The sequence below is a fragment of the Lathyrus oleraceus genome, chromosome 5 (assembly GCF_024323335.1).
Source record: "Lathyrus oleraceus cultivar Zhongwan6 chromosome 5, CAAS_Psat_ZW6_1.0, whole genome shotgun sequence".
NCBI lineage: Eukaryota > Viridiplantae > Streptophyta > Magnoliopsida > Fabales > Fabaceae > Lathyrus > Lathyrus oleraceus.
In genome coordinates this window covers 256,731,890-256,759,382 of record NC_066583.1, presented here as the reverse complement: position 1 = coordinate 256,759,382, position 27,493 = coordinate 256,731,890, and the positions used below count along the sequence as shown (strand labels likewise).

The 27,493-nt window shown below is 36.4% G+C and overlaps 2 protein-coding genes across 3 annotated transcripts; one reads left to right on the top strand and one right to left on the bottom strand.

The window, feature by feature from the left end:
• Positions 1 to 17,101: 17,101 nt before the first annotated feature.
• On the top strand, positions 17,102 to 24,250 carry LOC127083640 (uncharacterized). 2 transcript variants are annotated; one of them, XM_051023960.1, is made up of 5 exons: positions 17,102 to 18,610; positions 19,235 to 20,224; positions 20,332 to 20,557; positions 22,572 to 22,714; positions 24,008 to 24,250. In XM_051023960.1, the coding sequence occupies exons 1-5, from the start codon at positions 17,423 to 17,425 to the stop codon at positions 24,014 to 24,016; spliced, it is 2,556 nt and encodes an 851-aa protein (XP_050879917.1). In that variant the 5' UTR covers positions 17,102 to 17,422; the 3' UTR covers positions 24,017 to 24,250. The 2 variants fall into 2 exon arrangements, with proteins under 2 accessions (XP_050879917.1, XP_050879916.1); XM_051023959.1 differs by lacking the exon at positions 24,008 to 24,250 and adding an exon at positions 23,505 to 23,945 and having other exon boundaries at positions 17,108 to 18,610.
• On the bottom strand, positions 24,111 to 27,138 carry LOC127083641 (uncharacterized). Its single transcript, XM_051023961.1, has 8 exons — positions 26,248 to 27,138; positions 25,724 to 25,757; positions 25,409 to 25,636; positions 25,199 to 25,288; positions 25,049 to 25,114; positions 24,876 to 24,967; positions 24,736 to 24,783; positions 24,111 to 24,545 (listed from the first exon to the last, which is right to left on the bottom strand). Exons 1-8 carry the CDS (start codon positions 26,631 to 26,633, stop codon positions 24,428 to 24,430), a joined length of 1,062 nt encoding a protein of 353 aa, XP_050879918.1. The 5' UTR covers positions 26,634 to 27,138; the 3' UTR covers positions 24,111 to 24,427.
• Between the last annotated feature and the right edge of the window lie 355 nt (positions 27,139 to 27,493).

Sequence of the window (27,493 nt, the reverse complement as noted above, 5' to 3'; positions counted from 1 at the left end):
ATTTCATTCCAAAACGCACACAACATTTAAATATCAATTTTTCACTTTTCAAACAATGTTAACCGGTTAACGCCCTGGGTTAATCGGTTAACGCAAAACAGAATGCGCTTCTTGGCAATTTTTAACAGTGTTAACCGGTTAACGCCCTGGGTTAACCGGTTAACGCAAGACAGAATGTAATTTTTTTCAATATTATAACAGTGTTAACGCCCTGGGTTAACCGGTTAACGCAAAACAGAATGCTGTTCCTGCGCTAACACGAAACAGAATGCAGGTTTCCCCGCATTTTTCATCGTTGGAGGACTTCCGGACCTCCGATTTCGATTCCGTAAAAAGCTACACGTTTAGAAAATTATGACTCATCCAATTATATATTCATTCACAGTTTTAGCATAATTTAATCATCACAATTCAAGAGTATTTATCAAGACCTAATAATTCCAAACAATGCCAATTAAGGGTTTCAACCTAAAACATGTTCCTACCCATTGACCAATCATACTAACCCATAATAATAAGGATTTCCCCCCTTACCTTGTCAATTTGATGGAACTCTTGACTCCTCTCATTTTTCCTCTCCTCTTTCTCTATTGCCTTTAGTGCTCAAGTGAATTCTAATTCTCACCTCCTTCACTCTTACTATTTATAATAGTATTCTAGTTGGGCTTAAATCATCTAATTTAATCACTAGGCCCAATAATACCTAATATTTAAATACCTCTATTTAAATTTAAATAATTAACCACTCACTATGCAACCAATTTAATTAATTAATTCAATTATTTACTTATTTCTTATATCCACTAGATAATGAATTAATACTCCACATAATTAAATTAAAATATCATAATAATAGTATAATAAATAAATACTTAAAAAAATGGGCTGTTACAACTCTCCCCCACTTAAAAGATTTTCGTCCTCGAAAATTTACCTCAAACGAACAACTCCGGATATGATTCCCTCATCTTATCCTCGAGTTCCCACGTAATATTTCCATTGGCGACTCCGCCCCATATCACTTTTACCAACGGAATCTCCTTACCACGAAGCTTCTTCACTTCTCGATCTTCAATCCGCACAGGTGATGTATCAACCGTCAAATTATCCCGTACTTGCACATCATCTAATGGAACAACATGCGATGGATCCGCAATGTACTTCCTCAATTGAGACACATGGAATACATCATGAAGATTAGAAAGTGATGGTGGTAATGCAATCCGGTATGCCACTTCACCTATCCTCTCGGAAATCTGATAAGGACCAATGAAACGCGGCGTCAACTTACGCGACTTCAAAGCTCTACCAACACCCGTTATTGGCGTAACTCGAAGAAACACATGCTCGTCTTTCTCAAATTCAAGAGCTTTCCTCCTCTTATCATGATAACTCTTTTGACGACTCTGAGAAGCCTTCATCTTCCCTTGAATCATCTTAATCTTATTTGTAGTCTCTTGAATCAGCTCGGGTCCAACCACAGCACTCTCTCCCGATTCGTACCAACATAAAGGAGTTCTACACCTTCTGCCATAAAGGGCCTCAAACGGTGCCATTCCAATACTCGAATGGAAACTGTTATTATATGTAAACTCGATTAAAGGCAAGAAACTATCCCAATTTCCTCCTTGTTCCAAAACACAAGACCTCAAAAGATCTTCAAGTGACTGAATAGTCCTCCTCGTTTGACCATCAGTTTGCGAATGATATGCTGAACTCAAACGCAACTTCGTACCCAAAGCACTTTGCAAACCTTCCCAAAATCTCGAAGTGAACCTTAGATCTCTATCCGAAACAATACTCGACGGTATACCATGCAAACACACAATCCTCTCGATATACAACTTAGCAAGTCTCTCCATCGAATAATCCATTCTCATCGGAATAAAATGAGCACACTTCGTCAGCCTGTCCACAACGACCCAAATCGCCTCACAATTACTCGACGTTCTTGGTAAGCCCGAAACAAAATCCATATAGATACTATCCCACTTCCACTCGGGAATAGATAACGATTGCATCAACCCAGACGGCTTTTGATGTTCAATCTTTGACTTTTGACAAGTCAAACATGAATACACAAATTCCGCTACATCCTTCTTCATACCTTGCCACCAAAACATCTTCCTCAAGTCTTGGTACATCTTAGTAGCACCAGGATGAATACTTAGACCACTTCTATGCCCTTCCTCAAGAATCCTCTGTCTCAAATCCATACCATTCGGAACACACACTCGATCACGACACCTCATGATACCATTCTCATCAATCCGAAAGTCACCACCTTTACCTTGGTTAATCAATGTCATAACATCGACTAACTTCAAATCTGACCTCTGACCTTCTCTAATTCGTCAAGAATGTCACACATAAGCTTCAACGTCCCAAGCTTAACACACGAAGACGTTGTAACACCCCGATAAAATAAGATAATTATTTAATTTAAGTTAATAATATATTTATTAATTTAATTAAATAATTGGAATATTATTATTGGAATTAGTATTATTGGATTATTATTTTTAATGGAATAAAAGTTGGAATTAGAAAAGGTCCCATTTGGTAAAAAGGGTTATTTTCACGTGAAAAGGGAAAAGAGACAGAAAAGTGGAAAAAAGAGCCAGAGAACAAGGGTTGAAGAGAGGAAGAGCTCGAAGCTAAAGGATTGCCGGATTAACTCAGGTAAGGGGGTTTATCGTCGTTTAACGGGTATTATGGGATAACGTGTAATGGGTAGTGATAAACCATTGATTTGAATCTAATTGGAATGATGCATGATGAAATTGTGAACTTTTGGATGAACGAAATTTGGATTATAATTGAAGGAAATTCGTAGGAATTAGATGTAATAATGTTAGAATTTGTGAAATCGAATAGGGTATGATTCGTGTTAGATGAGATGAACGATTACTGCGTAAAATTGGACTGTGGGAGGTTGGATCTGAGAAATCTCGTGGTAGAGAAAACCATAGCAGATCTGGGAATCTGGTTTCTGGTCATACGCGTATGGCACTAGGCAATACGCGTATGAGATGGTCTGGTACGCGTATGGCACTAGGCAATACGCGTATGGATGAGGAAGATGATGTTTTGAACGTGGTTTGGTCTCTGTTGGTACGCGTATGGGGAAGTGGTACGCGTAGCATACGCGTATGAGATAGGTGGTACGCGTATGGGATTGGCTGAGAATTGGGCCATACGCGTATGGGACTAGGCAGTACGCGTATGGGCAGGATTGTGATTTTTCTGTGCTGTTGTTGTGCAGTTTTTGGTTGTTCAGCTGAGTAATGTAATTTAGCTGATGTATGATAGAGTAGGGATCATTTCCCGTTGTTTTGAGCAGTATAGGTATTAGTAGAGTGTGTTAATGCTGTGATTGATTATGTGGTATGACATGATATGATTATGTGGTAAATATGTTGATGATGTATGATGGTATGCATAATGTTGTGAATGTATCTATTATGTATGCAATTATGAATGGACTGTTTATGGCTTAGAGTGTGAGCATATGTCCATTGTGGATGATTGTTGATGTTGCATGACTAAGTGATTTAGCTTGCATATTGTGGCCTTTATGGTGGTAGCTAATTCCCATGGTGAGGAATTAGTGAGTGAATCATTGTGGATTGTTGTGGATGTTTGCATGCTAGGTGATTAGCGTGCATATCATAGCCCTTGGGGTGGTAGCTAATTCCCACGGTGAGGAATTAGTGAGTGAGTCACTAGGTCTCAAATGAGTGGGACTAGTGAGCTTGGTAGCCGTATCTGGATTTGATCGGTGAGGTTGAACTATATGTTCACGAATAGTCGGTACCGCATGCATGGAGTCTTATTGCATAATGTATGTATGGCGTATAATATGAATGGATGTATTCCAATATTATACGTGTGTTTTGTGTTGGGTTGAGTATGATTATGATTTTGAGTTGATGTTGCCGTTGCTGAATGTGTGATCTGATTTGGGTGATGAAATGTGTTAAATTACTTAGCATTACATGATATTTTATAATGCTTATTATATCGATTGAGGAACTCACCCTTACAACTATGTTTCAGGTAACGAGCAGTGATTGAGTAGAAGCTAGTGCTTGGAGTCTAGTGTAGTTCCTTAGTGGGTCATGCTCTGGTAGATGTAACATCGGGACGGGATGTTTGCTTTGTTTTCATTTGTGGTTGTTGAACAGTTTTACATGTAATGTGTTACATGGTTGCATATCCGCTGCAAATTGTGCAATATTTCATTTTGATTAATAAATGAGCATGACAAACTATTTTGGTGAATGGTGTGAAGTGTCAAGTGTGACACCCTTAATTGCATATCTACTCTGATTTATATTTGTTATTTTAATAATTATTGGGGTATTTTAGAAGGGTGTTACAGACGTCGCTTCACAAACCAAACTCAAATCTCTAAATTGCTCCAACAATTCAAACTCTCGCATCATCAACATAAACATATGCAATGACTTCCTACTCAATGCATCGGCTACAACATTCGCCTTCCCAGGATGATAATTCAAACCAAAATCATAATCCTTCAGGAATTCCAACCATCTCTTTTGCCTCATATTTAATTCTTTCTGATCGAACAAGTACTTCAAACTCTTGTGATCACTAAACACATCAAACCTCGATCCAAACAAGTAATGTCTCCAAAGCTTCAACACAAACACAACGGCGGCCAACTCTAAATCATGCGTCGGATAATTCTTCTCATGAACCTTGAGTTGCCTTGAAGCATAAGCTACCACTTGCCCCTTTTGCATCAAAACACCTCCCAAACCCAACAAAGAAGCATCACAATACACAACGAAGGTTTCTAACGGATCCGGTAAAATCAAAATAGGAGCCGTAATCAATCTTCTCTTAAGCTCTTGAAAATTCGCTTCACACTGCGAAGTCCAAATGAAAGCTTGACCCTTCCTAGTCAACTGCGTCAACGGTAACGACAACTTAGAAAATCCCTCAATGAACTTCCTATAATAACCAGCCAAACCAAGGAAACTTCGAATCTCAGCAACAGACTTAGGAGCTTCCCACTGAGATACAACTTCGATCTTCGTAGGATCCACATAAATCCCACCGCTCAAAATCACATGACCAAGAAAACTTACTTCACTCAACCAAAATTCACATTTAGATAGTTTAGCAAACAACTTCCTCTCTTTCAACACCGATAACACGACTTTCAAATGCTCTGCATGCTCCTCTTCGCCCTTGGAATAAATCAATATATCATCGATGAACACAACTACAAACTTATCCAGATAATCATGAAAGATTCTATTCATATACTCCATAAATACACCAGGTGCATCCGTCACCCCAAAAGGCATCACGGAGTACTCGTAGTGACCGTACCTTGTCCTAAAAGCAGTCTTCTGAATATCCTCAGCCTTTACACGAATCTGATGATACCCAGATCTCAAATCAATTTTGCTAAACACACAAGCTCCAACCAGCTGATCCATCAGATCGTCAATCCTCGGAAGTGGATACTTGTTCTTAATCGTCACTTTATTCAGTTGTCTATAATCAACACATAATCTCATAGAACCTTCTTTCTTCTTGACCAATAGCACAGGTGCACCCCACGGCGACACACTAGGACGAATAAACTTCTTCTCGAGTAAGTCTTCAAGTTGACTCTTCAACTCTTTCAACTCAGAAGCGGACATTCGATAGGGAGCCATCGATACAGGACTAGTTCTAGGAACTAAATCAATCGAAAACTCAACCTCACGTTCCGGCAGTAAATCACTTATATCTTCCGGAAATACCTCCGCAAATTCACAAACTATTGGCAGTTCTTCGATCGTCCTCTTCTCCCGAATATCCAAAGTTGCCAACAACATAAACAACTCGGCACCATCTTGCACCGATTCATCAACTTGCTTAGCAGACACACACCAATCTTCCTTAGCATCACCCTCAGGAAAAATAACCGTCTTCTCGAAATAGTTGATATACACCCGGTTAACTTTTAACCAATTCATACCCAAAATCACGTCGAGTTGCTCTAACGGAAGACAAACTAAATCAATTCCAAAATCCCTACCAAATATACTCAACGGACAATTCAAACACACATAGGAAGTAGAAACAGAACCCCTAGCAGGTGTATCAATAATCATACTTCTACGCATATCAAATAATATGAGATTCAGCCTCTTAGCACAATCCAAAGAAATGAAAGAATGTGTTGCACCGGTATCAATAATGGCAATCAAAGGTGTACCATTAATAAAGCACGTACCTTGGATTAGTCTATCATCGGTAGTGGTCTCCGCACCAGACAATGCAAACACCTTTCCCTTCACTTGCTCCTCCTTCGGCTTATCACATTGTGACTAATGTGACCTTTCTCACCACAGTTGAAACAAGTTACGTTCGAACCAACCCCACACTGGTTTGCTCTGTGACCCATCCTGCCACAATTGAAACACTTCCCATAATCTCTACTACACTCCGTAGCACGATGGCCTTCCACACCACATTTGAAGCACTTAAGTGGAATAGAAGATACTCCCCCACTTGGCTTCTTGCCAACGCTAGATTGTCTCCTCTTGTCATCATATGGTTTTCCCCGATCTTGGTTTTTCCCCTTCAGACTCTTGTAGACAGAAGCACTCTCCCTACTATCCTCGTCATAAATCCGGCTCTTGTTAACCAATTCTGTAAAACGAGTAATCTATTGGTAACCAATGGCCTTCTTGATATCATGTCTCAAGCCATTCACAAACTTCAAACATTTAGATCTCTCAGCATTAGCAGTATTGTAATGAGGACAATACTTGATAAGCTCCTGAAATCTAGCAGCATAATCAGCAACGGTACCATTTCCTTGCTTCAATTCAAGGAACTCCACCTCTTTCTTCCCACGACAATCTTCTGGGAAATAGTTCTCCAAGAAGGTATCACGGAAAAGAGTCCAAGTAACTTCAATGTTGTCTTCTTCGAACCTCTGAAGAGTGTTATTCCACCAATCTTCAGCTTCCTTCTCAAGCATATGGGTACCAAACTGCACTTTCTGAGCATCTGTACAGTTCATGACTCTGAAGATCTTCTCAATTGCTCTCAGCCAAGCTTGAGCTTTCTCAGGTGCATGCTCACCCTCAAAGATAGGAGGATTGTTCCGCTGGAATCTCCCCAAAGCACGGAACTCATCATCATCTCCCTTTTGGTTACCGACATTCACATTCGCTTGGTGGGCATTCGCTTGATGGATCTGACCCATGGATTTGGCCAGCATCCTCAGCGCCTCAGCAATGGCATCGTCATTCCTGCCTGCAACCATTGTCCTAACAACCCGAAACATCAAACAAACAGTATCGATCGTGTCAGATACACAAATCAAATACCACGGAAAACCTACTACTATTGACCAACTGGTCGACCATGCTCTGATACCACTTTTGTAACACCCCTTCTTCTACCCCAAATTATTTAGCACATAATCAGAGTAAATAAGCACGCATATAAAGAAAAGGGCGTCACATCGACGTTTTCGAAACTTAAAACTTTCAAAAACCAACAATACACCTGGTCATTCAAAATAACACATTTCACTCATCATGAATATTCAAGCAATATGCGTTCGCAGCGGAAAATAAAGAATACTCATGTATTTCATAATATGATCCATGTCCTATACCATGATCACCTCTCAATAATCACTTCAAATAAAATAAAACAATTAATGACATAAAGCATATCAAAATAAGATATGAGTTCAATACCACTAATCTACCCAGTGTTACATGACCAGAGCATTGACTCATTACCTAAATTCAAACTAAATACGGAAACTCTCCAGCTATTCTTGAGCAAGCTACCGTCCACCTACTCCAGCAATACTACTCTGTAGTATCTGCACGATACCCATGTAAAGGTAACATTCAAACAGAAAGGGTGAGAATTCAAAATCATTATGAAATAGCATAATAAGGCACAATGAATTAAAACACAATTTAAGAATTCATCACACTTGGTATCCTCACGTCAATAATATTAATCAACAATCATCTCACATATTTCAAACGTACATCGCATTCACATCAATACATGCATTCAATGATCACATAACTATAGACGACTCAATGCAAGACAATGTGACTCCATGCATGTGGTACCTCAATGTGAACTCAAAGTTTCACCGCTTTCCGATTCAATATCTAGAATCCAAGCCACGCTTCCGATCCGGACAAGACCAAAGCCCTACGTCTGTTTCCAATTAAGGATCACCGCTTAATACTACGCCTAATCCCAATTAAGGATTAACGTCTGCTACGTCTGTTTCCAATGAAGGATCACCGCTTAAATACTACGCCTAATCCCACTTAAGGATTAACGTCTGCTACGTCTGTTTCCAATGAAGGATCACCGCTTAACCACTTCCACAATGAAGTCAACCATGCTATGAATGAATGCACACATACCAACACATATGCAATTAATACCATCTATATACCGTCTTAACATCCCACATATCACCATGACTCATAATTGGTACATATACACATTCATCACAACACATCAATTACGATTACATATACACATCCATAACCATAAATCATTCACAATTCAATAATGGTATACATACACATTCATACAATATATTATTCACCAATATAGGCCAATCATCAAATATGTACACATAGATTTCATTCCAAAACGCACACAACATTTAAATATCAATTTTTCACTTTTCAAACAATGTTAACCGGTTAACGCCCTGGGTTAATCGGTTACCACAAAACAGAATGCGCTTCTTGGCAATTTTTAACAGTGTTAACCGGTTAACGCCCTGGGTTAACCGGTTAACGCAAGACAGAATGTAATTTTTTTCAATATTATAATAGTGTTAACCGGTTAACGCCCTGGGTTAACCGGTTAACGCAAAACAGAATGTTGTTCCTGCGCTAACACGAAACAGAATGCAGATTTCCCCGCATTTTTCATCGTTGGAGGACTTCCGGACCTCCGATTTCGATTCCGTAAAAAGCTACACGTTCAGAAAATTATGACTCATCCAATTATATATTCATTCACAGTTTTAGCATAATTTAATCATCACAATTCAAGAGTATTTATCAAGACCTAATAATTCCAAACAATGTCAATTAAGGGTTTCAACCTAAAACATGTTCCTACCCATTGACCAATCATACTAACCCATAATAGTAAGGATTTCCCCCCTTACCTTGTCAATTTGATGGAACTCTTGACTCCTCTCGTTTTTCCTCTCCTCTTTCTCTATTGCCTTTAGTGCTCAAGTGAATTCTAATTCTCACCTCCTTCACTCTTACTATTTATAATAGTATTCTAGTTGGGCTTAAATCATCTAATTTAATCACTAGGCCCAATAATACCTAATATTTAAATACCTCTATTTAAATTTAAATAATTAACCACTCACTATGCAACCAATTTAATTAATTAATTCAATTATTTACTTATTTCTTATATCCACTAGATAATGAATTAATACTCCACATAATTAAATTAAAATATCATAATAATAGTATAATAAATAAATACTTAAAAAAATGGGTTGTTACATGGTTTGCAGGTGCAATCCCTAACGGAGGAAGGCTCATAGACACAAACCCTAACAAACCACCGAAAAAAAATCTTTTTATCTACTTATTCATTTTGATTTTCATTACAATAATTATTTAGTTGACTTTGCATTTTTGGAATATGAAAAAAAAAGGATAATATGGGCTTTGAAAGTGTCAGAAATTGTTGAAAGACCAAGAAAACATGCCATAAGTGATTATCCCCGATCGCGATACCTTATTGATGAATTTGGTTACAAAAGGTGTTTCCTAAATCATATGATTTACTATGTAGGTATCATTTAACAAAACATGTGAAATGTAGAATTAAACTTGCGGTAGAGACCAAACAAATCAAGGGTGAAAACGAAAAAATGGTCAAACTCAGTCATATACGGGAAATCATAACAGATGCCTGAAATGTCACAATAAATCGTTCTAAGGAGGAATTATATGACGAATTTGTCATACAATTCAGAAGGGTGTGTGTAAAATGTCTGTATTTCTTGAAATATGTTGAAATCATTATATTATACCAGATGAATGAGAAAATTGTTTGTGCATGAATTGATCAGGATAAACACTTTGAAAATACTACAACTGATAAAGTTGAATGTTCTTATGCTACATTGAAGAACTGGATGAGAAATAGTAAATGGGGTTTGTGTAAGGATTGAGAATTAGTGAACCAAATGATTTAAAATCATCATAGTGAGATACAAATATCATTTGACTGCAACATCATAATATTAGAACAAAAATTCAAATTCAATAATTTGTATTCATAGTTGGTCGGTAATATATCTCTAGTGGGATTGAATTTTATTTATCGCGAAGTTGTGCGAGCAGAGAAAACAAGTCCAAATAACTCTAAGTGTGATTGTACACTTAGAAGAACATACAGTCTTCTGTGAGCTTGATTAATTTTGAAGAAGATGAAACTTGATAGAGAAGGGTATGATTTAATGATGATGTTATGATCAAGGAGGGAAAATCGAATATATCTATTATGATAGAATGATAGGTGACTCAAAAGAGATTTTTGAAAGCTGATTATAACATGAAACTACACATCGATGAGTAGTTGTGGAAGATAACCTATCTATAAACCACATTTATGAAACCACCTTCAAAACAAATAAAAACTAAGGTACTCCTAAGAAGGTCTAACTAACATTGAGTGACAACTCAACCAAGACGTCTCCATCCTATTTCGAACACGTTAACTCACTTTATATAGATTCTCCAATTCCACAGTCCAAAAGATTTCTATTAAAGGTGTTTGCATCAGCAAACCACCGCCTTTGTCACTTTTATGAAAATGCTACACATTGAAGAAATCTTCGTTTTTATACACAACACATTGACATATTGTAGATGTTAAAGGTGATGGTAATTGCGATTATCACGATGTTTCAACTTTGCTAGGTAAGAGAGAGAAGAATCATACACTTGTTTTCCATCTAGTATTGGTTCAACGCATTTTGAGGCCTATGGCAAAATTTGATTTAAGTTATTTTAAAAATAATATTTAATTGAAAATTAAACCAATTTTTATGCTTATATATATATATATATATATATATATATATATATATATATATATATATATATATATATATATATATATATATATATATATATATATATAAGCATAAAAATTGGTTTAATTTTCAATTAAATATTATTTTTAAAATAACTTAAATCAAATTTTGCCATAGGCCTCAAAATGCGTTGAACCAATACTAGATGGAAAACAAGTGTATGATTCTTCTCTCTCTTACCTAGCAAAGTTGAAACATCGTGATAATCGCAATTACCATCACCTTTAACATCTACAATATGTCAATGTGTTGTGTATAAAAACGAATATTTCTTCAATGTGTAGCATTTTCATAAAAGTGACAAAGGCGGTGGTTTGCTGATGCAAACACCTTTAATAGAAATCTTTTGGACTGTGGAATTGGAGAATCTATATAAAGTGAGTTGACGTGTTCGAAATAGAATGGAGTTCAGTGTTAAAATCAAGACAGTTGTTTAGTGAAAGTTGTATGAAATTTATTAAGGAGGAAATTGTCAAAGCTAACACACATGTGGTTACAATATTTTACCGTCGCAGATGTTGGTTCAGTGTAGAGGAGATAATGGATCATAATGAGGGGAGACCAAGGGGATACTATCGGCTCGAACTAGATAGAGGTTGGTGCGATTGCAGAAGAATTCAAGCCTTTAGTATGCCTTGCAACCATATCATAGCGACATGTTCACATGCTCGCCAAGACCCTACCAACCTACTATCCGTCATTTACAAAGTCATAAAAGTATGCAATGTGTACAACAATAGCTTTCTGATGGTAGCAAATGAGGATTATTTACCTACATATCAAGGGGATATAATTTTGCACAACGAAAATATGTGAATTAGTAAAAAGGGTCGCCCTAACAACACACGTATTCGAAGAAATGGATACGGTGAACAAAATGGTAAGCTTATATAGTACATGTATTCAGCCCAAACATAATCGTAAAAACTGTCCCAATGCTGAAGTAAACTCCACAACATAATTATTGTATCCACTTTTGATATGTAATTTATTTTATGTAACAATTTAATTTCATATTGAAAACAACGCTTGTTGTAAAATATTTTACTGATATATTAAAAAGTGATTCTTACATGTTACATCTACATGCTTTAGATAAGAGAGAATAGAAAACCTAATAGGCTTTGACTAATGGGCCTCATTACTAATAAAAATAATTACTATTTACAATCTAATATTTACAACATTCCCCCTCAAGCTGGTGAATGGATATCTATCATTCCCAGCTTGCAAGTAAGTTGCCTGAATCTTTCTGTTGGTAAGTCTTTTGTTAACACATCTGCCAGCTGATGCCCGGAAGGAACGTAAGATGTAGTTATCAGTCCACTATCCAACTTCTCTTTGATAAAATGTCGGTCAATCTCAATGTGTTTAGTCCTGTCATGCTGAACAGGATTATGAGCAATACTAATAGCCGATTTATTGTCACAAAACAATTTCATAGGACCTTCACATTGTATCTTCAAGTCTTCTAGAATTTGTTTCATCCACAATAGCTCACAAATTCCTAGTGCCATAGCTCTAAATTCTGCCTCGGCGCTTGATCGAGCAACTACACTTTGCTTCTTACTCTTCCAAGCTACAAGGTTACCACACAAAAAAGTACAATAGCCTGACGTAGATCTTCCGTCACTCACTGATCCGGCATAATCCGCATCAGTGTAAGTCTCCATAGTTAGATTTCCACCTCTTTTAAACAAAAGTCCTCTCCCTGGAGTTGCTTTAAGATATTGTAGAACACGGTCTACAGCCTGCAAATGTCTCACCCTTGGATCATGCATGAATTGGCTCACCACACTGACTGCATATGCCAAATCTGGTCTAGTGTGTGCCAAGTAAATCAATTTTCCCACTAATCTCTGATATTGACCCTTGTCAACTTTGTCACTTTCCTCCTCAAAGCTTCTCCTGTGATTTTGTTCAATGGGAACACTTGCAGGTTTGCATCCAAGTTTGCCAGTTTCCTGCAAAAGATCAAGCACATACTTCCTTTGAGAAATAAATATGCCTTGCTTTGAGTAGGCTACCTCAATTCCCAAGAAATACTTGAGTTGCCCAAGGTCTTTCATCTCAAACTCTGTTGATAATTTCTCTTTGAGGGAATGTCTCTCAATCAAATCATCTCCTGTAACAATAATATCATCAACATAAACAAGAAGTACAGTCAGTTTTCCTCCTTGTGAATGTTTAAAAAATAAAGTGTGGTCTCCTTGACTTTGCTTATAGCCCAAACACATCATTGCCTTTGTGAATCTTCCAAACCATGCCCGAGGGGACTGCTTTAGTCCATATAAGGCTTTCTTCAATTTACACACCTTGTTAGCTCCATTTGTTATGCCAACACCTGGTGGAATCTCCATATACACTTCTTCCTCTAAGTCTCCATGCAAGAACGCATTTTTAACATCAAACTGTTGCAATTCCCATCCACATGAAGCAGCAAGAGATAGTAAAATTCGAACAGTATTCATCTTTGCCACTGGGGCAAATGTCTCCTCATAATCAATACCATACGTCTGAGTATAACCTTTTGCCACTAGTCTTGCTTTGTACCGATCAAGTGTACCATCAGATTTGTACTTTACAGTATAGATCCATCTGCATCCAACTGGACTTTTGTCTCTTTTCCTTTCAATAATCTCCCAAGTACCATTTTTTTCAAGTGCTCTCATTTCCTCATCCATAGCTTGGACCCAATTTCTATTTTGCAATGCTTCTTCAACAGATGATGGGATTTTCACAGAATCAACAGCTGCAATAAAACTTTGATATTGTGTGGAAAGATGTTTAGTGGAGACATATTGAGAGATATGGTGTCGATATAGGGAGGGACAAGATCTTTTATCCTTCCTCAAAGCAATGGGTAAATCAACTGGATTAGTGTCACAAGTATCAGAAATGGCACAATCATCACTAGAGGAATCATTTTCAGTACTTACCTCCGGTTCAGGCGATTGAATTTGTTTCTGGAGAAGGTCAGGTTTACTTCTTCTCTGATACACTAGAGTTGGTGCTGGAGGTGCTGATTCCTGTAAAACAGAAGGCCTTGAAGGACCAGGAACACTTATTGGCTCAGATTCAGGTGTTGAACTAGGACTCAAACTCAAACTAGGTGACAACTCGGGTTCAAGAGAGGGAACACTGATAGGTGTTCTAGGGAGGCTAGGACCAAGGATCAGAAACTCGGACTCAGACTCAGACTCTGACTCTAAGTCACTTATGTTCTCCCCCTGAGACTGAGAACGAGTGAAATATGACACAGTTTCATGAAAGGTGACATCTTTGGAGACAAAGAATTTTCGACTCGGAGGATGATAACATTTGTACCCTCTTTTGTTGGGTGCATAACCCAGAAAGATACATCTGACAGCACGGGGATCCAATTTGTTGCGATATTGTTTGTGAACATGAACAAAAGCAACACGACAAAAAATGCGAGACTCAAGAGTGTGTAAGATAGGAACAGATGGAAAACGTGAAAGCATAAATTGGGCAGGACTTTTATTACCTAACACTCGAGATGGGAACCGGTTAATCAGATAGGCAGCAGTAAGAATTGCCTCACCCCAATAAGAGGTAGGAACAGACATTTGAAAAAGGAGAGATCTAGCAACTTCAAGTAAATGACGATTTTTTCTTTCTGCGACACCGTTTTGTTGTGGGGTGTCAACACATGTGAATTCATGGAGAATGCCATGTTTACTAGTGAAGTTGGAAAAGGTATGATTGACATATTCTTTACCATTGTCAGAACGAATTCTTTTTATGCCTTTCCCAAATTGCGTTTGTACCATATTATAAAATTGGATAAATATTTGTGGTACTTCGGATTTAGTATTCATCAAGAAAATCCAAGTTACCCGAGTACAATCATCAATAAATGAGACAAACCATTTTGCACCAAAAATATTAGAGGTAGGGGCAGGTCGCTAAACATCAGAATGAATCAAATCAAAAGGTTCATCACTTTTATTAAAACTGGAAGGAAAAGATACACGATTGTGTTTTGCCAACTAACAAACATCACACTTAAAAGACTCAACAGAATGGTGTAAGAACAACGACGGAAACATAGACTTAATTATATAAAATGGAGGATGACCGAGACGCTTGTGCTGAAGCCAAATTTGTGAGGCTGAAGAGGAAGACTGAGACTGGAAACAGGAGGACAACACCTTTGGATGGTCATCAGAGAAGTAGTATAACCCTTCCTTTTCCTTAGCAATTCCAATCGTCTGCCCCGTGGTAAGGTCCTGAAAAACACAATGGGACATAGAAAAAATTACTTTACAATTCAGATCACGGGTAAGCTTATGGATGGAAATTAAATTGTGGGAAAGTGTGGGAACATGAAGTATAGATTGCAACTGGAATGGAGGTTGCAAGTCAATATTTCCAGTGCCAACAACACAAGCATGAGAGCCATCAGCAACAGTGATATAAGGAATACTCGAAGGTGTGGTATAAGAGCATAATAATGTGGAATCAAATGTCATATGATTAGTAGCACCAGAGTCAAGAATCCACGCATTCTTAGGAATATTACCACAAACAGTAAGAGATCGGGAACACAAACTCTTACCAGTAACTGCTAGAGACCCAGAACCAGAAGGCTTACTCATGGAGTCAAGCATAGACTTCAACCGTTCCACATCATTCTGACTGAAGGAGGAAAGATCAGTTCCCCTCTTTTCAAAGCTTTCAGTATCCTTAACATTAAATGGGGCTGGTGGATTTGTGCGAGGTGGAGGTGGAGGTGGTTGATCCTTAATAATCTCAGCCATTGAAAGGACAATCGAGAGAAAACAAACCAAGAAACAAGATGGGTTAGGGTTTCAAAGATGAGTGAACAAAAACAAGAAGCACGATGTGCTACAACACAAAACAACAATGACCCAAACACCCAAAAACAACAACAAACTGCAAACTGCAGTAAAAAAAAACTCCGCTACAAGGCGGCTAGGGTTTAGGCGGAAGCGAATCCCCCAAAATCGGGAGCTCTTGATACCATGTTGTAAAATATTTTACTAATATATTAAAAAGTGATTCTTACATGTTACATCTACATGCTTTAAATAAGAGAGAATAGAAAACCTAATGGGCTTTGACTAATGGGCCTCATTACTAATAGAAATAATTACTATTTACAATCTAATATTTACAACAACGCTCATTTCATAATGATTACAACTTTCGGTTACAACAATTAAAACAACAACACGAAAAAACAAATAAAACGACTAAACACAACAACGTATCTAGGAGATTACAACCATCAAGACAATATTATCCGAACTATGCATCATAACGCGACAATCACCGTCAATTTTCCATTATTGTTGAACACCGTAAGAAACCTTTCAATTATTCTGATCTTTTCACCGTCTCCAATGTCTCCATCTAACCAATAGATCAAACTCATCTCAAGATGTTCGAAAGTTTCAGTTCAGTGTTCATAAGTCGAATCTTCATCGAAGACTTCACTCCCGAATAATTCAGATTAACAATTCTTTTGATGATATAAGATATTTTAAAGAAAAATTTAAGGAGAAAATAAGAAGAAGAGTAACAAATAATTAAAAGAGAATAACTTATTTAAAATTTAAAATGCATTTGTCAATAATATTGACGCATTCTCTCTATGACGCATTTTTTTATTTAAAACATAATTAGTTTTATAAACTTTTTCAAATGTTGGTTATTTGAGTTTTTTTATTTTTAATTTGGTTATTTGTGACATAGTAAAGTTTTGTCATCATTTTTATTGAATTGGACAAAATGTTCAGCTTTAGCTTTAGGTATAATAACAGAATACAATAAATGCTTAATGCAGTAAATACAGAAGTTTATCTTTTATTGCTGACAGCGTGTCTCATTCTACCAGCGAAGTGTTCCAATGCACAGCAAAGTTGATTGGTAAGTAAAACAGGTAGATAAAATCAAACACACATAACATACGCAGATACGGTCGTTGTAGGCTTCTAGCTATAGTACTTTACTTTTTCTCTTCACAATTTCTGTTTTATTTTCTTCAATAAGTAAAAACAAAACCTCTATCCTCAATATTTTTTAGACATTTTTACCCCCAGAACCGTGACTCATTTTCCATCGTGTTGTGCTTCTGTATCGAGGAAGGGCACACTAGTGTGCTCAATTTGATAATCCCGCGCGTTCGTCTTTCATAGGTTGATTTTCGATTTTCTCATTTCTCATTTCTCTTCCTTCAATCCAATTTTCTCACGTAACCTTCAAATCATGAACGGATCTCCGGATCCGTTGGATTCGTTCCCTCGCTTACGTGTTCGCCAATCGGACGCCACATCTCGCCGTTCATCCTTCGGCGCCGATTCCGAGTTGGAACGTTACTGTAGCGCTAACTCGATGATGGGAACACCGAACACCAGTATGAGCATGTGCAGTGCCGTAACCGTTTTTCATGATTTCTCTGATATCGATTTTGGTTCTTCCAGAAGCTTCGATGATGGAGTCAATCATAAGAATTTTAGGTTTGGTTCGAGTGGTTTGGAATTGTACGGTGACGATGGTGACGAGCTTGATATGAGAGGGATTGATTCGTTGGAGTTGATTGGGAATAAACGGAGTGAGGAATCTGATGGGAAGGGAAATGAGGGTGAGGTTGGGGAAAGGGAGATTGAGAGGAAAGAGGATGAGGAGTTTTCGGACGGTGAGGATTCTATGTTTAATTATGGGAGTGGATGTGAGGGGGATAATGAGAATGAGAAGAATGAGTTTTATTCTTCGAGGAGGGTTCGTTTTTATGAGGAAACGGAAGTTCCAAATGAGAATCCGTTGTTTATGAATTCTTCTGTTGCTTTTGGTTCTCATGATTTGGATGATTTTTTGATTGAAAACGGTTCGGTTTCTGTGGAGTCTGACCTGTTTCACAATCCGCAAGAGAGTAATAATCGAGTTCAAGAGAATGAGCTAAGTTCTACTCAAATAGAGGAAAAGAACAAGGTCTTTGTTAATGATGAAGTTGATGAAACAAAAGATATTGGTGATCGAGAAGCTTTAGAAGTGGTAGGGGATACGGAGAGGAACATTCCAGTTGCTTGTTGTGAAGTTCAAGGTGCAGACAAATTGGTTGGTTGTTTTAAAACGGATGATTTGGGTCTGCTGCCGGAAGAAGATCCTCAGGAGAGTTTGAATATTAATGACGGTGGAAGCGAAGGGAGGGGGAATCAACATATCGATAGTGATGAAGCTGGTACCTCTGATGATGCTCAATGGAAAAATCCGGAGTTGGTTAGTAGAGTTGATGTAAGTTCTTCAAATGTATCTGTTCATGTAGGGAATGTAGATGCAAACTCATTTGAGAACCTTAAACCAATTGTGCTGCCATCAAATGGTGGAACGAGGCAAACATTAGAGAGGACTTCCACTTCAACAAATGTATTAGAAAACAGTCATGTGGTATCTAAGGTGAGCAGTGAGTCCTGTAATCCCGTTGTCTTTTCAAGTTATTGTTTCCAAATCTTACAATTATTATATGTGCTAATTCAATTTGTACAATTTAATTAATGTAAGTTCAAGGTTTTAAATAGTAGTTTTAGATGAGGAGTGCCCATAGTTGCATGACGGCTAATGTGGTCTGATTTGGGATTCAATTGCTGTATTATGCAGTTGCAGCTCAATGAGCTTTGTCATGGATGCATTAGATGATGCACTTCCTGGTTTAAAGCCTTGTATAAACCCATTGAACTTAATATGGCATTTCTAATTTGATGTTAATTTAATAGGCATAATGTTCAGGAAGACACCAATTTGGCTGACTGTTGAAACTGTTAATTGTTTACATGATTCGATAAGATGTATTTAATTGAAACCAGAGCTTGTAATCTATACTATTACTTTTTCAAAAAAAAATTAAATTTTGGATGAATGACTCGATTAACTTGTTTTCTTGTCTATGCTGTTGACAAAGGTTGTTTTATTTTCCACCTCATATAAAAGTTGGTAAAAAATGTAGTAGAAGATTGACTTTTGACATTGTAGCAATTATCATTCCACCTATACCGGGTTTTAATGTTTCACTAAATATTGCAGATAGAGGACTTTGAGCTAAATGAATTTTATGATGAGGTTGTTCAAGACATGGAAGAAATTTTACTGGAGTCTAGGGATCCTCCAGCGGCTAGGTTTTCCATGGGTAACAGAATGCTTGATCCACTAGTGTCTATGCCTTCAAGAGATGGTGGGTTGACCGCTTCTACTTCTAGTGCAGATGATGCTTATCTACTAGTTCAGCGCCCAAGAAGAATAGATAGGATTGAAGTTGTAGGTGCAAGGCAGAAAACAGGGGATGTTTCTTTCAGCGAAAGATTGGTCGGGGTGAAGGAATACACTGTTTATAAAATAAAAGTGTGGAATGGCAAGGATCAGTGGGAGGTTGAAAAGCGATACCGTGATTTCTTAACTCTTCATCGTTGTATGAAAACCTTATTCAATGAGCAAGGCTGGACTTTACCTTTGCCTTGGTCTTCTGTTGAAAAGGAATCAAAGATATTTAGAAGTGCATCTCTTGATATTATTGCGAAGAGAAGTGTTCTCATTCAAGAGTGTCTACAGTCTATTCTCTCTTCCAGGTTCTTCTCAAGTCCTCCAAGAGCACTGGTTTGGTTTTTATCCCCTGAAGATTCACATTTTAGTTCACCTGTATCAAATTCTCCAGTGTCTCTGTCTTCTTTTACAAGAGGGGAAAACATTCGAAACTTTTCCACTTGGGGGAAGACCATATCACTTATTGTTGAAATTCCATCAAATAAATCAACGAGGCAGCTGCTAGAAGCCCAACATCACCGATGCGCTGGATGCCATAAGCATTTTGATGATGGAAATTCTTCAATTTGGGATTTTGTACAAACATTTGGATGGGGGAAGCCTCGACTATGTGAATATACTGGTCAACTGTTCTGTTCTTCTTGCCATACAAATGAGGCTGCAGTCTTGCCAGCAAGGGTTTTACATCATTGGGATTTCACTCATTATCCTGTATCTCAGCTGGCAAAGTCATATCTGGATTCTATACATGAACATGTAATTTTGGATTTAATGCTTTGCCATTATTTTCACATGATATACACATGTTTATACTTTTCCTTCCCCTTATTTTAACCTTGTGTGTTTTGAAATTTCTCCTGCAGCCCATGCTATGTGTCACTGCCGTTAATCCCTTCCTTTTGTCAAAGGTCCCAGCCTTGCTTCATGTTATGAATATCAGGAAAAAGATAGGAACAATGCTTCCATATGTTCGCTGCCCGTTCCGGAGATCTATCAACAGAGGTGTTGGAAATCGGAAATATCTTCTTGAAAGCAATGATTTTTTTGCTCTTAGAGATTTGATTGATCTCTCCAAAGGAGTCTTTGCTGGTTAGCTTTTATTTTTGATTTAGTTTAATGCCTTTTTGTGCTTAAAATTAAAGATGGTTTCCATTCAAGATCCAGTTACACTCGCTACATTTCCTTTGATAAATTAATTTGGGTTTGATGAAATGATATCTTAAGCTCAGTTTTTATTCGTGCACTGACAGACATGTATTACTTGAAACTTACATTCTGATCAGTCAGGTTTTATTACCAAATTTCCTCATTTTCCCCCTGATTTGATGGTCTTCCTTTATTACAAAAGTCTACCTCCAGTCCTATTTATTCGAGTTACGTAGATTATTATTTTGGTTCTAAATAAAGTAAAATACTACACTTTTTAAATGTATTAATTATAGAATTTTCTTTTATATATTTTATTGTAAGTTTTATTTTACCTTGAAATCCATCTTCCCTATGCATGTGGGTTTCTTGTAATGAGTGTTCAGGGTATTTTTGAAAAATAGTTAGCATTAACTCCTTTGAAATTGAATGTGCTTCCTTGGTCTTTGTGATTTAGTCTTTTGCGTCTTATAAATAAGACTTGAGGAGTATGCCTTGTTAATAGTATGTATATCGCGGTCCTATGAAGCATGAATACTTCTAAAATGGGGAAGTGTCTGTGCCTGATAAGTACTCGTACCGGTAAGCGTACGGTACTTGTGGTGCACCATTTTTCTCATTATTTTGTTTCTGAGAGAAACTTGTTGCTTTCTGTGGTAAGGAGAGTAGAAACCTGATGGAGAGAAGTCAAACAACTAGAGGTAGACCTAGAAAAACTATAAGAGAAGTTTGAGAAAGATCTCGAGATCAACGATTTGGATGAAAACATGGTCCCTGATAGAATGTTATGGCGAAAGTTGATCCATGTAGTCGATACCACTTAGTAGGATAAGGCTTGGTTGTTGTTGTTGTCGTCTCGTATATAATATTATAATATAATGTTATTTATGTATTTTTGTTTTTGTTGTTGTAACTTAACACAATTTTTGACTCTTTAAACTTTTCTTGTGATGTTTTGCTGTGAATTGATCATTTCAGCTCTATCACGTTACATTATATAAAATAACTGACGTATCTGTACCCTGACTTTTTAAAAATGCAGTATTTTTTACCCGATACCTATGCATCATAGGTCTGACTGAGTATGGATTCGTATCATTCTGAGGAGTAGCTTCATGCATGATATGATAGGACCCCTAGAATAACTAAGGTGTAAAGAGAAAAAAAAGGTGTGATACAGGGAATTATGGCCCAGAGAGAGAAAATGGAAAGGTTTCCACTAACCGACTGATAAGTTGGCAGTAGAGATGGTTGGGGGTGTGCGATTCAGCTGAAGGGGGTAGATAGCAAGGGAGCCTTATTTTCCGAGATTAGGCTGTTATCAGTTGTGAAATCTGGGAGAGACTTAGCACTGTCGAATTGCCTAGGCCATTTGTTTTTCTGGATTTTGCAATTTCTGCTTTGTAGTTTCAGTATTCAGGACTTGTTATCACCTCGATACAGGTCTGGATATTTCCCAGTAATACAGTTTCAGTGCTCTGTTTTACCCATTTCCTGGTACCTATCAGAAAAAAGAGTAATGAAAAAAACATTAAAATAGAGTCCTCTGTTCCAGGAAAGAGGAAAATGGGAATGGAAGTTGCAACTGACTTTTACAGTACAAAAAATTAGGAAATAACACATAAACTAAGAGATAGTGTACTGTTGCAAGGCAATTATACTTCAAGAAATTTGAGATTCTTGGTTTCTCCCTTCCACAAATTAGAGAGCTTAGTCTCTCCCTCCCATAACCACTCAATAATTATCCAGTAATCACTTTCTCCTTTCTTTTCTCTATTCCTAAAATTAAACAACTGACATAATAAAAACATAACTGCCAGTTAATTTATGCAGTCTTCTCTTATATTGTTCTCTAGTAAGAAGTCTAACAGAGAATACCGATCGGTAATTTCTTTTGAAGTTGTTATGTGGAATTCCCTATATCTGGTGTTTCTGATGTATAGCAACTGTCATGCAGCACTTCCTGTGATGGTGGAAACTGTATCGAGGAAAATCCTGGAACACATTACTGATCAATGCCTTGTATGCTGTGATGTGGGAAACCCGTGTAGTGCCCGACAAGATTGCAGTGACCCATCTTCCCTCATTTTTCCATTTCAGGTTTGTATCTGCCAATACTAAGATTCTGTAGCGTATAACTAGTTAAGGAATGGAATGAGTATATGCATAAAAAAATAGTGATTTCTTGGAATTTTAATTAGGTTCCAATTGTAAAAAATTGATCATACATAAGCAAAAAGATAAAAGGAGGTTTAAAGACCTCACAAGTATTTTGTGGACCATCATCTCTTTTTTTTTAACTTTAAAAACCGTGGAAATGATTTCCTAAAAATGAATTGTAATAATTTATCAGTGAGTTAGTTAATAACGCTCTTCTATACACCACTTCATAATTTTTATCTAGTACAAAGCAACTTGTATAATATTGAGGTTTAATTTTGACTCATGGGTCTCCATTACTTTTTAGTTTTTTGCTGCAATCAAGTCTACAATTTCACCAATAAAAAGAATCATATGCTACTTTATCATCCAATTGCTATTAAAATAATTAACCACGTGATTTTCAGATGTAACATAACTTGTTGCTAACTAAGATGGTCGTGTAAAAGGACTCTAAGTGATATGTAGTTCGTGATTTGTTGATTTATTTTTCCGAAATTATCCAATCCTTTTAATATATCATGGTACAACAAATCCGTTTAAATGACCAACCCAGCCACATTTCAATTAAATTTCCTGCAGTCCACTAGTTGGGATTCATTATAAGATTTGGAGGCTATTACATTTTTGCTACCTCTAATGCCTCCACTTATTTAGTCTTATGTCAGTCTGGAAGTCTTTTGATCTATTGAAAAAGATCAATCTTAATATAAAGCTAAATTATCAACAGGAAGATGATATTGAAAGGTGCAAATCTTGTCAGTCGGTTTTCCATAAGCCTTGCTTTAAAAAGCTTGTAAGTTGTCCTTGTGGGGAACAGCTCAGACTGAAAAAGACACGGAGTTTAAGTAACAGAGCAAGCCAATGGGGAGGTTTAGGCAAGGGACTGAGTTCAGGGCTGTCACCTACGTTTCTCTCTGGATTATTTTCGAAAGAAAAGTCTGATAAAACAAGGGAGCATCAAGGCGAAAATATCATTTTAATGGGTTCCTTACCAAGCAATTCTTTGTGATCACAAACCAGAACGTGTATGTTAATGTTGTATCAACTATACTACACATTATTTTGCACACCTTAGGATGTGTGTTCAATAATCAGAATTGTGTTGTACCACTATGTAGTCATTTTTTGTAACAAAAATTGATGTATAGTATCAAGTTTGTTATCTTTATTCTTTTCCTCTATTTGAGAGACTATTGAAACAAGTTTATGACATTTTTCATGATCTTTTAGGAATCATAAATTCATGAACCATTCTGAAGTAGTACTTTCTCATACTACATGCAAGCATCAATCCCAAAAAGTAGTAAAAGTGCAAAGAGATTCTGCTACCTCATTTAGCCATTGAGAACTGGATATTTAAGAAGATGATACGACAGATTAGTTCTTGTAAGAATTCATAACTAATTACATGTATGAAATCTCTATAAGTATTAGCAGAAAGCAAGAGCCATACTCTATTTATTTCTTTTTCAACTGCTAATCTTCACCCCAAAAAATATATTTTGCTACTTATTTTGACAGTGTGTGAATTCATTTTGCTAAACAGTGTTATTTAACTCTTCCTCCTTCCTTATCTCTCCTTCTTTCTATGGTAAAGTTGACGTTCTTCATAAAATTGAAGCTATAGGTTGGTTTAGTCCTAAGCCAATATCATCTAGCACCTTGATATGAGTCGGGGTAGCGCGTTGACAAGACGTAATGTTTCAGCTTCATTACCAAAGTGAAAATACCATAGCAAGGAATATGCAGTAATGCCACAGCAAAGTACCTACAAATTTATCACAAGCCATGGAAAAAAGGGTTACCAAATGAACATAAGCATACATTAATATACAAAGCTAAATATCTTAACACTAGTTTATAGGAATCGTATCATAAAAGCTCTAGACAAGATTTTTGTAGTATGCGGAGGAATCAATTTTGCAGAAGATAATAACAGGAAAGGAATAAATTCATACCATAGTGGAGCAAATGAGGATGATAAGTCAAGAAATGGATAAGGCCACCTATTTTTCAAGAAAAAATATATTAAACAATGATGTGTAATGTGTTCTTTTTCTAAGTAGTTTAGTTAAAATTCAAAAACTAAGGCTTATACCAGAGATTAATGCAAGCATGAACAATCCATTGGAAAATCACATATGTGACTGTCCATAAGCAAAAGTATCCCATTCGAAACCAAGGGAAAGGCTGAATAAAGCAAAAGAAAGAAGGGTAAGAATTTTCAGTTACAAAAACAAGGGAAATTAAGAATTGAATGCAAGAACTCACCAAGCAATTTAAAGCTGTATCACCAACGAGGAAAACAGCATTGATTGAGTGCATAACGATTACCAGCTGCAACAAAAGTATACTATAATTTTAGTTGTTTAATTCCCAAGTTTTTAAGCCTCTAAATCAGAGTTCTTAAAAGAAACTTACAAAATTTAGATTGTAATCTTTGATGGTTAGAAATGGAACAAACACAAACCAAAATACACAATCAGTGAGCAGTGCAGCACCTGCATTTATCTGTAAACATTTATCATATAAGATTTTTCAGGTATAAGCTACTTTTTATATCAAAAGATAAAATAAAACTGATTTCACAAAATCTACAAGTGAAGTAAGAAATTTGTAAAAAAATCTTACCTGGAATATTATTTGAAAAACATAACCCCAAGTTCCAGCATGTTGGCGAACGAAAACTTCCGGTACTCCCAAATTTTTCTCTTGGTCTGATGCATAAGAACTTTGTGGAAGTATATGAACATTATACATTCCTTGCTCTCCATCTACATCTACATTATCAACCTTATTATCGCCACTCGCTTTCTTACGATGTCGGTAACATCCATCAATGGAGAGTATTGATCCTAACTACAAATATCAAACAACTATATAAGAGATTCCATAATACATAACAGAAATAATTAAGTAATGATATATTGAAGCCTTTATACTTACCCCAAAGTAAAATGTGATTGAAGCAAATGTCCACCTAGTTTCAGAAAATCATTAAAAAAAATGTTAAAAAAAGATTGGTATATGGTTAATTAATACATCAAGAGTTGAAATAGTTGTCTGCCTATAAATGGTAATTGCTGAAATTAGCATAAAAATTCATGTAAGACAATAACTTTCTTAAAAGGAACATTGAAATAGACTTCTAACTAACTAATTATCATCATATTGATTGATCACAAAAAGTTTCTTATTTGAGGGTATCCAACATGAGCTACAACAAATGACTTCAAATTTGTAACGGTTAAACTGTGATTAAATAGAGTCTTGTAATATATTAGTCACAGATAAACCATTTAGTAAATAGAACCCCTAGATTGAGTCGCTTCCACACATAGTCTCCAAAAACTTAATATAAACCTTATCACAAAGGCCTTAACTCCAATAGCAGAGAAGGAGTGTTTGTTATTAAAAAAGGAACCAGATTTTGAGAAAAAATATTCAAAAAAAAAGGAATGAAAACTTACTGAGTATAGTAATAGAAAATGCTTCCTCCATCAACAGCAGCATTAACAGCAAGAAGCACCAAAAGCACAAAAAAAGCAAAAACTCTAAAAGCCAAAAGCCAAGTAGGATGAATTCCTTTCAAACAAGGCTTCCAAGTTTCATCCTCATACAAAACTGCTGAATTCTCATCTTGTCTTTCCCTTTCACTATCACCACCATTTCCTGCTTCAACATTTCTCAAACGTTTTTCATATTTCCATATAAGCAATGATGAGAAAATGATTGAAAGCAGAACCCAAATCCCACAAAGCAAAACCCTCCAATTAAACCAATAGCTCTGAGTATTTGTCTTCACAGTCATAATGGGTTGCCAAGAGCCTTTAGGAGAGCCTGTTAGAAAACTCATGATGAATAAAAATCACTTTTTTATTTTCTGTTTTCTCAGAGAATGAACAAAAATGAATGCTTTTTCTCAAAACAAAACAACCCAAGAAGAGAAAGAGAGAAACTTTGAAACGGGCCTAATCAAACTCCAAGTTTTAGGCACTTCATGCTATAAAACAGGACCTCAATGTTTAAATGTTAATGTCATGAGTTTTACATGCATCAGAAAATAGGAACAATATTAGGGGGACAACAAATAAGAACCAAAAGATGTAACTCTTGTTGACACATATTGTCTACATTAATCCAAGATATACACCAAAAAGATACACCGACACAGTTTGTAATAGTAGATTAATTATTATTAGTTGTAGCTAAACTCTTGAGCAAGAAAAAAAAGTTGAAACTTGCACGAAAAAGAAAGAGAGTAGAATAGAAGATGCTTTGCTTTTGTTTTTTGAACTGTTGAAGGTTACATAAGGGTATAGAGAAGAAGAGAAAGAAAAGGATGGTGTGCTTTGGGCGCAAGCTTCTTCTTCTTATAATAGCTTTTTTATTTTATTTATATAGCTGTCAAATATTTGATTGCCACATAACCATGCAAAATTCAAATTAATGATAAATTACATGCTTGTTGGTTGTTATTATTGTTAATTAATTTAAGGGTGACTACAATGTTATTGTTATTAATTATCAAAATGTTGAATTTGAGTTTTTAATAAAAAATAATTTATGTTAATTTATTTAATTTTCTGCATAATTATCAACTGAACTGATTTAACAAAATAAATTTTTAATAATTATTATTCCTCCATAAATTTTTTTGTTTAGAAAGAAGTTAAGGTTGATGAGAATGTTATTGTTTAAAAAAAAAACAGTTGT

Excerpts from the sequence above, each read along its gene's own strand:
- LOC127083640 (XM_051023959.1), top strand. The coding sequence starts at position 17,423 with ATGAACGGATCTCCGGATCCGTTGGATTCGTTCCCTCGCTTACGTGTT. Across the intron at positions 20,558-22,571 it reads CTCCAAAGGAGTCTTTGCTG|CACTTCCTGTGATGGTGGAA; the intron begins GTTAGCTTTTAT and ends ACTGTCATGCAG. Across the intron at positions 22,715-23,504 it reads CCCTCATTTTTCCATTTCAG|GAAGATGATATTGAAAGGTG; the intron begins GTTTGTATCTGC and ends AATTATCAACAG.
- LOC127083641 (XM_051023961.1), bottom strand. The coding sequence starts at position 26,633 with ATGAGTTTTCTAACAGGCTCTCCTAAAGGCTCTTGGCAACCCATTATG. Across the intron at positions 25,758-26,247 it reads ATTTTCTATTACTATACTCA|GTGGACATTTGCTTCAATCA; the intron begins GTAAGTTTTCAT and ends TTCTGAAACTAG. Across the intron at positions 25,637-25,723 it reads CAATCACATTTTACTTTGGG|TTAGGATCAATACTCTCCAT; the intron begins GTAAGTATAAAG and ends TGATATTTGTAG.